At 31.2% G+C, this 16,203-nt stretch overlaps 1 protein-coding gene across 1 annotated transcript; it reads left to right on the forward strand.

Moving 5' to 3' along the window:
• Positions 1–5,145: 5,145 nt before the first annotated feature.
• Positions 5,146–7,054, forward strand: LOC102600072 (F-box/kelch-repeat protein At3g23880-like). Its single transcript, XM_006358363.2, has 2 exons — positions 5,146–6,318; positions 6,807–7,054. The coding sequence occupies exon 1, from the start codon at positions 5,179–5,181 to the stop codon at positions 6,313–6,315; it is 1,137 nt and encodes a 378-aa protein (XP_006358425.1). The 5' UTR covers positions 5,146–5,178; the 3' UTR covers positions 6,316–6,318; positions 6,807–7,054.
• The last annotated feature ends 9,149 nt before the right edge of the window (positions 7,055–16,203 follow it).

Here is a 16,203-nt window from a genome sequence, read left to right on the forward strand (position 1 = left end):
GTTATGGCTATAGTTTTAAGTTAATTGGTTTATAATTGAATTAATTATTTCATTTCGTTAACATTAAGAAGCTCATTAGTTAATTTATATTAATTCGTCTTATTTAGTTTTTAACCGAATCACCTAATGAAACCCAATTTAGCTAAATCAATAATTCATTTAGTTATTAAAGGGCCAAATTGTGGGCCTTTTTCAGCAGTCCACTCTTTGTTTCTCAATTCCTAGCCCACTCTTAATTCCTCCACTCCAATTTCCCAACCCACCCAACTCTTATTTCCTAATTCCCAGCCCAACATACAACAATCCAAACATAACAATACAATTACATACGTATCAGCCCATTTTTTTCCAGCAAATACAACAGCATACTTGACCGACCCCACCCTGTACCCTTTATTCTTCTTCTTCTTCCAGAAAAAGCCAAAATCCAGAAAGTTGTACACGTTAACAGCAACAAGGACAACTTCAAACACTCACAGGGACCGACAGAGCCATTAAGGCTCGATTGTAGCAGCGAAGCATGCGTCTACCCTCTTTTCCTCTTCCGGAAAGAGTCAAAATTGCAGGAAAAGGGTGTTTCCCTTAAATGGTGAAATAATTTTTGAGTTTGAAATTCAAATTAGCCCTAATTCCATCCGGATTTCCCTCCTTTTCTACCCCAATTTTCTTGTATAAAAGCTCTCTTGGCATTTTAGTTTAGGGGGGATTTTTTTTAATTTTTTTTCGATTAGAAAATTGAGGCTCAAAAAGAGTGTTGTTTTTAGAACCAAAATTTCCACATAAGAGATTTGAAGCGATTCTTTAGTGAAGAACTTTTGGTCACTTTTCATCAATACAGATAAAAGTTGATAGAGATAAAAAATTGCAAGTCGCAAAAGTCATACAAAAAACATATACCAAGTATATTCGTCTTAGCGTCTCTCTTTGGTCCCTGGAAATTCTCCCGGAATCTTCGGAGTTCTTCGAAATCGTTGGTGGAAAAATCATTGTCCTCTGCTCGTAAACATACAACAATCCAAACATAACAATTACATACGTGTCAGCCCATTTTTTTTTCCAGCAAATACAACAGCATACTTGACCGACCCCACCCTGTACCCTTTATTCTTCTTCTTCTTCCAGAAAAAGCCAAAATCCAGAAAGTTGTACACATTAACAGCAACAAGAACAACTTCAAACACTCACAGGGACCGACAGAGCCATTAAGGCTCGATTGTAGCAGCGAAGCATGCGTCTACCCTCTTTTCCTCTTCCGGAAAGAGTCAAAATTGCAGGAAAAAGGGTGTTTCCCTTAAATGGTGAAATAATTTTTGAGTTTGAAATTCAAATTAGCCCTAATTCCATCCGGATTTTCCTCCATTTCTACCCCAATTTCCTTGTATAAAATCTCTCTTGGCATTTTAGTTTTGAGGAGGATTTTTTTTTTTTCGGAGTTTAAAATATTCTTGTGTTAGAGAATCATTAAAGAAAGAAAAGAAACTATTAAGAGGAAGTTGTTGGAATTTGGGAGGACATACAGAAACTAAAATCAGAGAGTGAGAATTTCGATTTGATAGAGTCTTTGCTTGTTTTCTCTGGTTCGTTGCCGGTGTTCGTGGTCGTGTGGTGGAAGAGCTCGTTCCAGCTCGGCGGTCCCAGAACGCTGCTCCATAAAAGGTATACAACCTCGCCCCTCTTAAGTTCTTCCTCTGATTCTAACTCTATTAGTCTATTTGGGTTGATTTTGTTTCTTTTTTTTTTTGTTTTTTCTTGGTTTTGTTGGAATATAGTTTAATGTTCAAGTGTTTTGAGGAAGTCGGCTGAATCTATGACTCGTTTTACTTAAAATAGTTTAATGTTCAAGTGTTTTGAGGAAGTCGGCTGAATCTATGACTCGTTTTACTTAAAATAGTTTAATGTTCAAGTGTTTTGAGGAAGTCGGCTGAATCTATGACTCGTTTTACTTAAAATAGTTTAATGTTCAAGTGTTTTGAGGAAGTCGGCTGAATCTATGACTCGTTTTACTTAAAATAGTTTAATGTTCAAGTGCAAGTTCAGTAGTTTGTGATTTTTATTTTATTTTTATTTTTCTTCCTTCCATCTTTTATTTGGGTTCGATATTAGAGTTAAATCTTTGTGTTTGCTGTGAAAGGAAGAATGCATTCTGTCATTTATTGTTCATAATTTTTTTTATTTTTTTTTATCATTATTTTTTTAAAACAAATCCGACATGCCTTACTGTAAAAGAAATAAAATAAATAAATATTTCTTACTCTTAGCATTCTCATGATATATATATATATATATATATATTCTATTATGTCATAGTATTATACATTCTTTATTTTACTTCATTATTTTATCATATATCTCGTGTTAGTAGTATTTCGGTTAGCTCATATATTCCTCTATGTGTTGTTATTGTTAAAGAATAGATGAATATATATATATATATATATATATAAATATTCATTATGTCATAGTATTATACATTCTTTATTTTACTTCATTATTTTGTTAGATATCTTGTGTTAGTAGTATTTCGATTAGTTCATATATTCCTCTATGTGTTGTATTGTTAAAGAATGGATGAGTTCATGGTTGCCTCTGTTTTGTTCTTGCATTTTGTCAATATGCCTCCATCTGTTGCCTTATTCTCCTGTGGAGTTTCAATTCTTTAAGTGGAACTTTGGTTAGTTTGAGCACAACTATTATATGTTATAGTCCAAGCATGATTGTGGCATACTTAGTTTCATAGTCTAAGCATGATTTTAGCATATTTAATTTTCTTTTGAATGACCAACGAGTGATTTTCTTTTCCTCAACTCTTTTTATTTTTTTTATTGTATATAGTTGCGAATTTTGTTAAAATAATTCATGGTTCGCCCTTTAAGTGTGAATATTAATCTTTGTTGTATTCCTTTTGTATGTGATACTTGCCTTGAGTCCACAAGACTCTTCCCTTGCATTTGGAGTCGGATTGAAACCCAACATCGTTATCGAGTCAATCATAATGACGTACATGTCCGAAAAGTTGAAATACAGGGCTGGAAATCGGGTTTTGGGGTTCCGGAAAGCTGAAAATAGACTGACATACCTGCCGTATACATCGATATACAGTCAGAAAATATCGTATACAAGGAAAAAACGTGAAAATACAGGTGGAAGACGCAAAAATACCAAATTCAAACAAAATTATAGGTCCGGGAGTTCGAGAATTAGTGATATACACGGTGTATACATCGAATATACACTTAGTGTATATCATGACCAATGAAGATGGGAAAGGGCCAAAAGCCCAATAAATTGTTATTATCTATTTTTTGCAGATTTGAGAATTTGAGCCCAAGGCCCAAATTCAATTGTTTTCCCTTTACTCTTACTTACATGTTTATCATGTTGACTAACCACTTGTTTAATTATGGTTTAACTTAATTAAATTCCCGAAGATGGCCATTTCTTTTTCTCATTAGTCTCGTCACTTTAAATTACTCCCCTTTAGGATGATCCCTCTTTAGTTTATTTCCCTTTTAAAAAAATAACAATTAATAATAATAATAATAATAATAATGTAATAGGATTTCTTATATTTATGTTCCATGCTTAGTTTTATTTTAGTGGTCCCGTCAACACTTGAGGTTTTCCCTTTAAAGGTTTTCTTTTAGTTATTCCCCCTTGATAAAAAATAATAAATATATAAGTTTTTTTTTACTTAGTCAAAATTTCATAATTAGTTAAAATGAATGAGTTCTTTTACTTTATTAAACTCTCAAAATTAGTCAAAGTCGCGAGTTCTTTACTTAGTTAAATTCTAAAAAAAATAATTGGTTAAAATAAAATGAATTCTTTTACTTAAGTTAAATTTTTAAAGTTAGTCAAATCATTTTTGTCAAATCGTCGGTCAACCGCGAGTTAGCGGGCATTTCGAGGGCCTAACACCTTCTCGAAATGTACATTTGAACTCGAACCCTTTTTTCAATTGATTTTATCTGTTTAAGTCTTTTGAAAAACCTTATAGTTTTTTTCTTGATTTTTTACTAAAAATTAAGTGGCGACTCTGTTCTTTTGGAAATTTGATTTCTCTTAAACTATAAGTTTAATCGATTTTTCAAAACTCAGTCATTTTCCCTTTGTCTATCTTTTTAAATAAAAACACATCTCATATATAGAGGTACATCAATTTGTCCACAAGTTTGAAAACCATGTTTAAAGTTATTAAATATATAGATGTCCTTCCTTTTTCCTAGGGTATCGTAATGATATACTTCAGTTGTTTTTAATTTATATTCTTCAACTGCAGTGTTGCACTTCAATAATCTATCGGAACCCCTTAATTTTTTTGAGAAAAAAAAAGTAAAAAACTGACGGCCTCTGTCAATTTTCTTTTTATAAAAAATTATTATAGTTATCGTACATTTTTGCATTAAAAAATAATTAAGAAAATCATTGATTGTTTTTTCTCGATATTACCGGAAAGCATATGATAATACAAAGTTTTAAAGATTGGTGTATTATTTATTTTGGGAAACTTACATAAATATACTATAAATAAAAAATATTTACCATTTATAGTAATATTTTTTTTTTTCATTTGATCACTTTTAATACATTTATAATACAGTTTTAATACATATTACTAAGAACAATTTATTATTCACATATAATACAAGTTTTATTGATGGATAATGCATTTATCACACATTTTAATACACTTATAATACAATGTGTCAACCTCTTATCAAACAAGCATAATATATTTTTAAAAACAGTTATAATACATATATATTGCATACTTAATTTACTTTTTAATACATATTACAGATTTAACATAGTATTGCTATAAATGATAATAAATAAAAAATATCGCTAAAATTAGTAATTATTTATTAAAATGCACCCATCCAAGTAATTTTTTCCTATTTGGGGATAAAGAGAAGTCTAAGAATTACGAAATATTGTGCGCTACACCTTTATTTAGACACATTTATTTTGAATTATTAACTGTTTTATATAATTTCTAATTATGTAAATTTTATTTTTAAATAATTAAAAATTATATGGGAAACATTAATTAGTTTAACTCTTATTAGGAATTAACGGAAATAAATTGATAAAAGGAGTTGTATACGAATAGGGTTTTAGTATATGTACAGAGAGATTCATATAAGTAAAATCAATTCTCAATTTTCATCAACAACCATGGAAAATTCAATTCCTGTTCTGCCAGAAGAGCTTGTTACTGAAATCCTTTCGAGGCTTCCGGTAAAATCCCTCTTGAAATTCATGTGCGTTTCAAAATCTTGGCTTGCTTTGATTTCTAGCCCTGAATTTGTGAAAACTCATCTCAGCTTAAATGCTAATAACAACGAATACACCCGCCATAAGGTTATGATGTTTGAACGTACTGCCTACACTTTTCGAGATTGTAGTGTTAGCTGTTTATTTAATAACTCATCGATCAGGGCAAACAACTTGGATTATCCCAGGCAAGTTCCATGTTGTTTTTATATGGTAGGTTCTGTGAATGGATTGATTTGTCTTGTTAGTCAGCTGAAGGAATTCTTTCTATGGAATCCATCAATTAGAAAGTACAAAAAGTTGTCTAATAGTAAAACTAAAACTAATTTGGTGTATTCCGTATATGGTTTTGGGTATGATGAGTTCCATGATGATTATAAGGTAGTCGTTATTTTTATCATTCGCAGAGATGACTTTTCACTTCAAATTGAGGTAAAAGAATATAGTCTAAAAAGCGATTCTTGGAGAACTGTTGATAATTGTCCAAGTATCACACCGCTACAGCAGTCAGGTATGTTTGTAAATGGGAAACTTCATTGGGTTAGTATTATTGATCTTAAACGAAACATCATTTCTTTCGATTTGGCTTACGGGAAATGGGGAGAGATGGAACTACCCTGTTATTGGAATGGAGGAAGAGGTGAGGTTTTGAGCTTGGGAAGTGATCGTTTGGTCTTTTGTGATTGTGACGAAATATATATGTTAGATGTTTGGCTTATGAAGGAGTATGGGGTTAAAGAATCTTGGATGAAGATGTTTACTATCAAGATTCCACAGGATCAATTGGTGTATAGAAACCTTGGGCAAATATGTTTACACATGGCAAGTGGAAGTGAAATTTTGGTTGTATTTGGATCAAGTTTCATGATATACAATACAAAGGGTGACCCGCTCAGATCTTCAAAGATTATTAACTCTAATAATTGGGACGAGGCGAGAATCTACATTGAAAGCCTAGTTTGGCCTTTCTCTACAGTAGGGACTGAGGATGCAACAAAAAGGGGACTGAAAAGCTCTGGTTGTGAAACAACGAAATAACTTGTAAGAGTAGTTTCTTGTCAAGTGTTGTTGAATTATGCTTATTTTATAAACTTTGTTGCCTTGTTAGTCTTTTTCCCTTATGCTCTATTTTTCCTTATGCTCTATTTTCAAATATCTAGTTTTTGCTTTTCCCTTGCTGCAAATAGCTAAGTGTTCGGTTTCTTGTGGGATAGTTTTGGTCTTCCCTTGCTGCTAATTGATTAATTGTCTTTTCTTCGGAAGTATCTTCTCTTCTTTCACTTTATTAGTAACAATAACATAAGAAAGACGGCATTGCAAGGAGAGAGTATTTTAGGAAGCTAATTTAGCTCGTAGGATTGTTGTAACGGAAGGTTTCCTTCCCTTGAATGCCTGTTGTGTGTGTAATCAAGCTGAGGTTGATCTGCTAATTACAGATGAAGTAAATGCTATTTCTCCCTTTTAATTGTTCATGTTTCCATTTTTTTTTTATGGTTTCTGCAAATTTATTAAACTAATCATCCTTGTAGGGGAGCATGTAATGCGCACCAGAAAGATGCATAACCCCTGTTTCTCCCGTTTTACAAAACGAACCGAGGATACAACAGGAATGAAGGTTGCAGAGGCTCAAACGGACACAATTGTTTAAGTAATGACCTGAAAGAGTTCCACTTTATATATTTTTTACTTGAGGGCTGTTCATTTTTTTTTCTTTTGTTAAATATGGAATAAAGACATTGCATATTTAATGGACACATTTACACCACATCTGCTTGGAGATCTTGTTTGTCCTTTTACTTCCTACTTATTTCTAGGAAAAAACAACTTTTACGAGAACAATGTTTTTAAATTTTGGCATGAGATGAGTTCAACGGTGTAAATCCTGGACACCCCCATCATTTAAATAAGGAGGAACATGGTTAGTGTGATTTCATATAGGTGGATCTCATCTTGTTTGGGACTGAGGCATAGTAATAGTTGTTATGATATATAGTTTCGAGTTTTACCTTTGCTGCCTAGCTTTCTGTTTCTGTTCTGGACTAGTTTTGGTGTTTTTCTACTGCTAATAAGTAGTCTGTTGAGAGTTGTCCTTCTCTATATCTACAGAGTTATTGCTTGTCATTTGACATATCAGTGAGGTGCTCTGTGAATTGCTATGTTTAATGTACTATACTTTTGTGAAGTGAAACCTAACCAACAAGTTGAAACCTATGTTGTTCGGACTCATTAAAAATGTCATCGCACAAATGTTAGGATCTGATGACACGGTGCATACTGCGATATTTCAGTCACTAGCCTCTGCTAATACAGAATGAACAAGTAAAGCAAATGCTAGCAATTATTTTTGCTCATCTTTTCCCTTTTAATGTTCATGTTTTCAAAATTTTATGATTCTTCAACAACAAGATGCTCAATGTAATTCCACAAGTGATGTTTGGTGTGGTGGAGCGTACACAGGCTTTACCCTTACCTTATGAAGGATGGAGACATTTCACGAATAGCCGTTTTTAGAGCTGGTAAGAAAATAAATTCTAGGTTTAGCAAACATAAAAATCATATTTGTATGTTATATCTATAGTTTGTATAATTGCGCTCCATAACAAACTTTATGTTTGCTATGGAGCATCAAATTTGTATAAATCGTTAGCAGCTTTTCATTTGTATAAATCGTTGGCAACCTCTCGTTTGTATAAATCGATAGCAGCCTCTCAATTCAATTGTATATATGTAACTACTATGTATATGTATCAATGGTTCTGTTTGTATATCTGCATAAAATATGTATGCAGCCTCTCTCTCGCTTTATACAACACAATTATACATTGTAATTTGTATAATTTGTGTTTGTATAAAGCGAGAAAGAGAGAATGCAAAAGAGAACTGGTAGGAGAAGATCTGTATAATTATAAATGTATAGGACAAAAATATATGTATTTATATTTGTATATACGGTTTTCTCTCGCTTTATACAAACACAAACACATTTTATACATTTGTGTTTGTATAAAGTGAGAGAAGCGAGGGAGAGTGGCGAGCGAGATTCACTGGGGAGAGAGGCGAATGACAACTGTTTGCTACAACTTACAATTAAATGAAACTGTGGCTATATCATTTAATTTGAATTAATAGTTTGTTATTTTATACAATTTTCCCAAAAAAAAAGGCTAAATTTTAGGAATCACATAGTTTTAATATGAAATTACAATCTATCCCTCTTTAGTTTGTAATTACATTAATCCCTTAAAAAGTAACACAAACCGGATACATAATATGTAGCTCGGATACATTAAAGAGTATCTCGGATACATTATAACATAAACCGATACATTAAAAACTAGCTTGGATACATAATATGTAACTCGGATACATTATAAAATAAATCGGATACATAATATGTACCTCGGATACATTAAATACTGGCTCGGATACATTAATATGTAGCTTGAATACATTAAAGAAATAAGGGATTTTAGAAATAGAAGGGGATATTGGAAATAAGGGAAACATAAGATGTGTATTTCAGTAATTTTTCAAAAAAAATTGCCCCCATTTATATTACAAAAAAAACATTGAAAAATACTCATTATGTTCCTAATTACATGCCCACTTTTGAATTGACACACATATTAAGAAAACAATGATTGACATAGTGAATTTACCATTTTACTCATATTAATTACGAAGTGGGTGAATTGAAAATCTTAGTTCTACCTTTTTCAAAATTAATTAATTGAGGGTATAATAGGTAAAAAAAAATTATCCTTTCTTTATTTTGTCAAAATAGACAAGTAAAAAAGGAAAATTGGACAAGTAATTAGGGACACATAGAGTAGATATTTTCAGCACAAATAAAATTTGGACAAATATTATGCACTTTGAAAAAGCACAAAAGCACAAAGAATTGTAGAGAAAAGCATGATATTTATGTAGGGACAAGGACCATTAATTGCGGATAATATATCAAATAAAAAAAAATCTTTCTTAGTTAATTAATCTTTTGACGGATAATATATATATATATATATATTCTACTAAGAGGTGGCAAAATATAAAGAAGTAAAATCGTATAGAAGCCAATGAGTGTAAATGTGTAATATATATACATTAAAAAATATTTTTATTCTAGCTACACATTGTATTTTACAACGAAGAATTGTCGGTCGACACCCCTCAAGTACATGTCGCTACGCCACTATATATAGGGAGAAAACCATAACTATACAATTTAAGCACCCACATTACTCCTATAGCAGTAGTTTGACTTTTCACCAACATATCAATAAAATCTTTAGAACAATATTTTTTTAAAATAAAAGTAAAAACAAAAAATACAAAAATATAATAAAGGGATTAAAAAAAATGATTTTTTTTTGTCCCTAAAAATCTTTTTTTTATCTCCTTCTTAAATATGTCCCCTCAATATTTTTACTTCCTTATCTTTCTCGTCTTTTTCTAATCTTTTCCTGAAATATTGAGTAAGCCGATTCGCTTTTCCTCTCTCCATTTTTTTTTCCTTCTCTTTCCTTTTTTTCTATAACAATTTTTTTTTAAAGAAATTTATTTTTGAAAATATTTTAAATTTTAATAATTTCATTTTTACGCTACCCCTATTCTGAAACAATTTTTTTAAAAAGAAATTTGTTTTTGAAAAATATTTTAAATTTTAATAATTTCATTTTTTACGCTACCCCTACGCCAACCACGCCCTCATAAAAAAAATTGTTTTTGAAAAATATTTGAAATTTTAAATTTCTTTTCTTAAAAAATAAAATAATTTGAAAAATATTTCAAAATTTTAAAATCTTTTTTTTTTTTAAAAAAAAAAGAACTTTCAGGATCGAAAGTGTGGGTCAGGTCTTGGGTCAAATCTCAGGGTCGTATTTTGAAACGGTCGTCGGGGTCGTGTCCTAGTTTGGATGTCAGGGTCGGGGTTGATTTTTCGAGTCAGAAATTAACTTCCTAAAGAGTACTTTCTAGTCTCAAGCCAAAAATACAAGATATTTTCTAGAAAATGTTTTTCATTCACCAACGAAACATTAAAAAATATTTTTCAAAAAATATTTTGTACTCACTAACCCAACATAAGAAAATAAGTTAGAAATTCACTTATTTTCCAAGGAATTAAACATTATCTAGAAAAATATTTTCCTTCATACCAAACACACCCTTTAAAACAGATTGGAGTCGTAATAGGGTTTTTACCAAAAGCGTTGAGAGGATTTTAGTGATGAGCTCGGGTCCTTACAAAATTGAACTCTTAGAACTCTTAGCTACCTCACTTCTATATTTTTCTCTCTAATAAATTACACCTTTTTAAAAAATTTATATCTAGATTAAATAACTAAAATAAAAAGGGAAAGATGGTGTTGGTTGTATTACCATTATGCTTTTGTGCTTTTTCAATTGCACGATATTTGTCCAAATTTTATTTCTGTGTTGAAAATATCCATATTTCAATGTTTTTATAGCATGGGGCATTTTTTTTACTTACTAGTAGGGGTGTGCATCGGTTGGTATTGTTCAGTTTTATGTATTATTGGTGCAGTTTATAACCAATAAGAAAATGCTTATAAAACTAATATATGACATCTCCAACAAGTTGACCAAACAAGACAATAACGTAACTTACAAATGCTCATAAAATAGAAACAAGAATAACTAACATGAAAATAATTATACTAGTGTAATACAAAGAGAAATTAAGAGGAATAGAATTCTTACTTTAGGTTTTGACGTTTTGTATAATGTAAAGTTGTGAACTCAAAGTCATTGTGAAGTGTGAATTGAAGGCTAAACGGCAAAGGCATTAACTAGTAAGGTATTGAGATTATATTTAATATTTATGTACGGGAAAAACAGTAAATTACTACGATCTTAATGAGTTACGGTTTATCCAATAACCCAATATTAAAAAACCAAAACCAAACCGATAACCAGATAAATTTTTTTCATAAAACCATTAAAAATCCGTTAATCAATAATAATAAACCAATAACACTTTTTTCGGTTCGATTTATCGATTGGTTCGGTTTTTGTCCACCACTAAGTACATAAGTTTCACAAAATATGTCAAATGACAAGCAATAACTCTGTAGATATAGAGAGGGACAACACTCAACAGACTACTGATTAGGAGTAGAAAAACACCGAAACAAGTTCAGAACAGAAACAGAAAGTTAGATATTAGCAGCAAAGGAAAAACTCGAAACGATATATCATAACAACTGTTACTATGCCTCAGTCCCAAACAAGATGAGATCCTAAAGTAGGAAGTAAAAGGACAAACAAGATCTCCAAACAGATGTGGTGTAAATGTGTCCATTAAATATGCAATGTCTTTATTCCACATTAAAACAAAAGAAACAAAATTGAACAACCCTCGAGCAAAAAATATATAGAGTGGAACTCTTTCAGGTCATTACTTGAACAATAGTGTCCATTTGAGCTTCTGCAACCTTCATTCCTGTTGTATCCTTGGTTCGTTTTGTAAAACGGGAGAAACTAGGCTTTCAACGTAAATTGCCTTCACAATACCAGAGATAGACAACTTAGTATAAAATGATGCTTCTTTGCTCAAGTTCTCGACATCTTCTAATTCCTGCAATGTGCTAGCTTCAGAACAACTTTTTAAATATGCTTGATCTCTAGAAATAGGGATTATGCATCTTTCTGGTGCGCATTACATACTCCCCTACAAGGATGATTAGTTTAATAAATTGTAGATCATAAACAACTCTAAGAAGGACCTAAGCTAAGATTTTCAAGTCCTTGGCGCTTCTTTGTTATTTTACACTGTCTATAGGCATAACATCTGATCAAAACACTGGTCAATAAGAGAAACGATTTCTAGCGCCATTTAGCATGAAGTTGAAGACAAAATTATTGTTACATGAAAATAGAACATAAGGGAAAAAGACTAACAAGGCAACATAGTTTATAAAATAAGCATAATTCAACAACACTTGACAAGAAAGTACTCTTACAAGTTATTTGTTACTTCATTGTTTCGCAACCTAAGCTTTTCAGTCCCATTTTTGTTGCATCCTCAGTCCCTACAGTAGAAAAAGGACAAACTAGGCTTTCAATGTAGATTTCCGCCTCGTCCCAATTATTAGAGTTAGTAGCCTTTGAAGATCTGAGCTTGTAGATTTCACCCTTTAGATTGTATATCATGAAAGTTGATCCTAACACAACCAAAATTTCACTTCCACTTGCCATGTGTAAACGTATTTTCCCAAGATATCCACACACCGATGGATCCTGTGGAATCTTCAGAGTAAACATCTTCATCCAAGATTCTTTAACCCCATACTCCTTCATAAGCCAATCAATAATAGTAATCCAATGAAGTTTCCCATTCACAAATCTACCTGACTGCGATAGTCCCACCATACTTGGACAATTATCAATCCTTCTCCAAGAATCACCTTTTAGACTATATTTTTGTACCTCAATTTGAAGTGAAAAGTTATCATTCCAAGTGAAAAGTTATCATTCCATAGAACGACTACCTTATAATCATCATGGAACTCATCATATCCAAAACTATACATGCGATACCCCCAAGTAGTTTTAGTTTTAGGACTAGGCAACTTCTTGTACTTTCTGATGGATGGATTCCATAGAATCAATTCCTTTACCCGACTAACACGACAAATCAATCCATTGACAGAACCTACTACCATATAAGCACAATATGGAACTTGCCTGTGATAATCCAAGTCGTTTGCCTTGATACATGAGTTATTAAATAAATTGCTAACACTACAATCTCGAAAGCTGCACACAATACGTTCCAACATCATAACCTTATGGCGGGTGTATTCATTGTTATTAGCATTTAAGCTGAGATGAGTTTTGACAAATTCACGGCTAGAGATCAAAGCAAACCAAGATTTTGAAGCACACCTGAATTTCAAGAGGGATTTTTACGGGAAGCCTCGAAAGGATTTCAATAACCAGTTCGATTGGCAGATCAGGAATTGAATTTTCCATCGTTGCTGATGAAAATTGAGAATTGATTTTACTTATATGAATCTCTTTGTACATATACTAAAACCTTATTCGTATAAAACTCCTTTTATTAATTTATTTTGGTTGATTCCTAATACGAGTCAAACTAATTAATGTTTGATACTGAATTCACATATATTTTTTAATTATTTTGAAATAAAATTTAAATATTTAGAAGTTACATAAAATATAAAATAGTTAACAATTCAAAATAAATAGGGAAAACTACATAAATGAGTCATATAATTCAAAAAATAAAAACAAGTTCATACCCAAACCCAAAGTAATTCCTGAAATACCCATTTTTTCTCATAAATAATTACAGCACATACCCCCATTCATTAAGGCTGATAATTTTCGCTTAACTGATACTAAATCAATATCATATATTGTATTGTTATCATTAAAGCTGATAATTTCGCTTAGCTGATATATATATATATATATTGTATTGGAACATTAAGATTTTTTTGTTCAGAAATTACTCATTAGTCCATGATACTATAAGAGTGTGTGCATATATATATATATATATATATATATATCATATCATATCATATCATATTATACTATAGGTGGGAAGCTCCTAACCTCAAAGTTGAATTACTAATTTTATTCTTATACTAAATAAAAAATGTTATATTCATATTCTTTGATTATTTTATTTAAAAAAAATATTGAGCAGTAAGTAAACTTTTTTTTTACTATTAATGAATTGAGAATATTTGAACAGTTATGCAAATTAAATAATCTAAACGTTAAAGAAAATGGAGAGACAAACGTTAGTTTTTCCGAAGCATTGACCAAAATAAGCTATTTTAAAAACCAATTCACCAAACTAATACGCTTTTTAATTTTTTTACAAAAGTAGTATAAACGTACTTCATGGTAACGTTTTAGGTTATTTTTATTTTAAAAATTCAACGGACAAAAACTGACGGAGCTGACGACGTTAAATGAATAAACGTTACTGTGAGTAACGTTTAGGTGTAAAACGTTACTCACAATAACGTTTATTGAGAATCCAATCACGTCAGCCCTGCAAATGCAGAAACAAATCCTGCAAATTTAAAACGTTACTCATAGTAACGTTTTAGGTGCAAAACGTTACTTACAGTAACGTTTTAGGTGTAAAATGTTACTATTTTACTAAGAATCCAATCACGAATCTTCGACTCCTGCAAATTTAGCTATAAAACGTTACTCATAATAACGTTTTACCTAAAAAACGTAACTGTCAGTTACAACACTCTATTAAAGTCATATTCCTCCATTTTTTAAACTGACCACATGTGATTATAATATAAATGTTGTTGTAAGGAATGTTTTGCATATTCCAACAATATTCAACAAAACTTTTACTTGTGTTGCCCATTGTTAAAATAATATTCACAAAACTTCATCAGGTATGAATTAAATAAGTCAAGTTTATCATATTATTAAGAGATTTTTTTAAATAATATTAATAAATTAGAAAAATAATTTTAAAGCTATAGTAAGAACTTAACATAATATGAGTAACATTTTATAGCTAAATTTGCAGGAGTCGAAGACCCATGATTGGATTCTTAGTAAAATAGTAACATTTTACACCTAAAACGTTACTGTGAGTAACGTTTTAGGTGTAAAACGTTACTCACAATAACGTTTATTGAGAATCCAATCACGTCAACCCTGCAAATGCAGAATCAAATCCTTCAAATTTAAAACGTTAAACGTTACTCACAGTAACGTTTTAGGTGTAAAATGTTACTATTTTACTAAGAATCCAATCAAACTTCGTTAATGAGAGCAGTTAGGTAGAGATTTAAGTTGCACATTAACCAAAATATAGTAGCATTACCTTTACATTGCTAGAATCTTAAAAGTTGTAGATTTCAGTACATTGAATCCCATAGTTAATATATGTTATTTTCAATGATAAATACGTGAAAAGAAGCTAATTAATCATTTAAGTGAAAGTATTATATAAAGCCAAGAATAATTTTCATTTCCCTTAAGTCCCCCTCTCCATTTTTATGGGCTCTAAAGAAGAGTATATCATTTCTCTAAGCAGTTTTTCCTCAATCAATGTCAAAGTTAAAGGCTATTAAAATATGCTATGAACGTTGTTGGATTTGTCCAAGAATTTCAGCTATGGATGTTGTTGGATTCGTCAAAGAAATTTCTTAGTGCAGAGGAGCATTAGTTTTTTCAGTTGAAGAATATACTCATGGCACTTATTATTTAATTTACTTGCTAGAGCTTAAGATGTGCAGCACAACATTAATTTTGCGGTAAAAGATTTCTATGTATCACTGATTTTACACATATTTCATTAACTTAGCACATAATGTTTCACTTTTCTCATTTAAATATTGTAATTGTACTTTAGTTAGTTATTTTACTTTATAAGATTATGTGGGTAGATTGATATATATACCTTTCATTTTCTTTTTATCGGAAAGGAGATATCTCGTAGAAGTTTGATATAGTTGTAATGTAACATCTCACAACTAGAAAGAGCTAGAAGGAAGTTTAAAATCTGGAAATAGTTATTTTTGGAAAGTGTAAGGAAATCTGGAAAATTGCGAGTAAGTTAAAATTGAGTTTTTGGTCAACTTCAATCGGTCATAACTCCTAGCTAAGGATGAGTTAAGTGTAGTTCCAGATATGGTTGGAAAGCTCTTGGGACGATCTTTCCAAGGCCGCTAATGTCACTCCCCGAGCCTACACCCTGGGCGGGACTGGCACTCGGAGACCATTGCTGGCCCCCAAGCGAACCCTTGGCCTGGCTTTCTTAACTCAGCGGAAACTTAACTCAACAGAATAACTCAATGCCATGCAAAGACATAAATAACTTAACTGATGAAATCAAGCCAAAAAGGCAACTCTAGTCTCAAAATAGAATATTTACATAAATACATAGATGAG

This window comes from Solanum tuberosum, unplaced genomic scaffold, assembly GCF_000226075.1.
Source record: "Solanum tuberosum cultivar DM 1-3 516 R44 unplaced genomic scaffold, SolTub_3.0 scf00263, whole genome shotgun sequence".
NCBI lineage: Eukaryota > Viridiplantae > Streptophyta > Magnoliopsida > Solanales > Solanaceae > Solanum > Solanum tuberosum.

Excerpts from the sequence above, each read along its gene's own strand:
- LOC102600072 (XM_006358363.2), top strand. The coding sequence starts at position 5,179 with ATGGAAAATTCAATTCCTGTTCTGCCAGAAGAGCTTGTTACTGAAATC.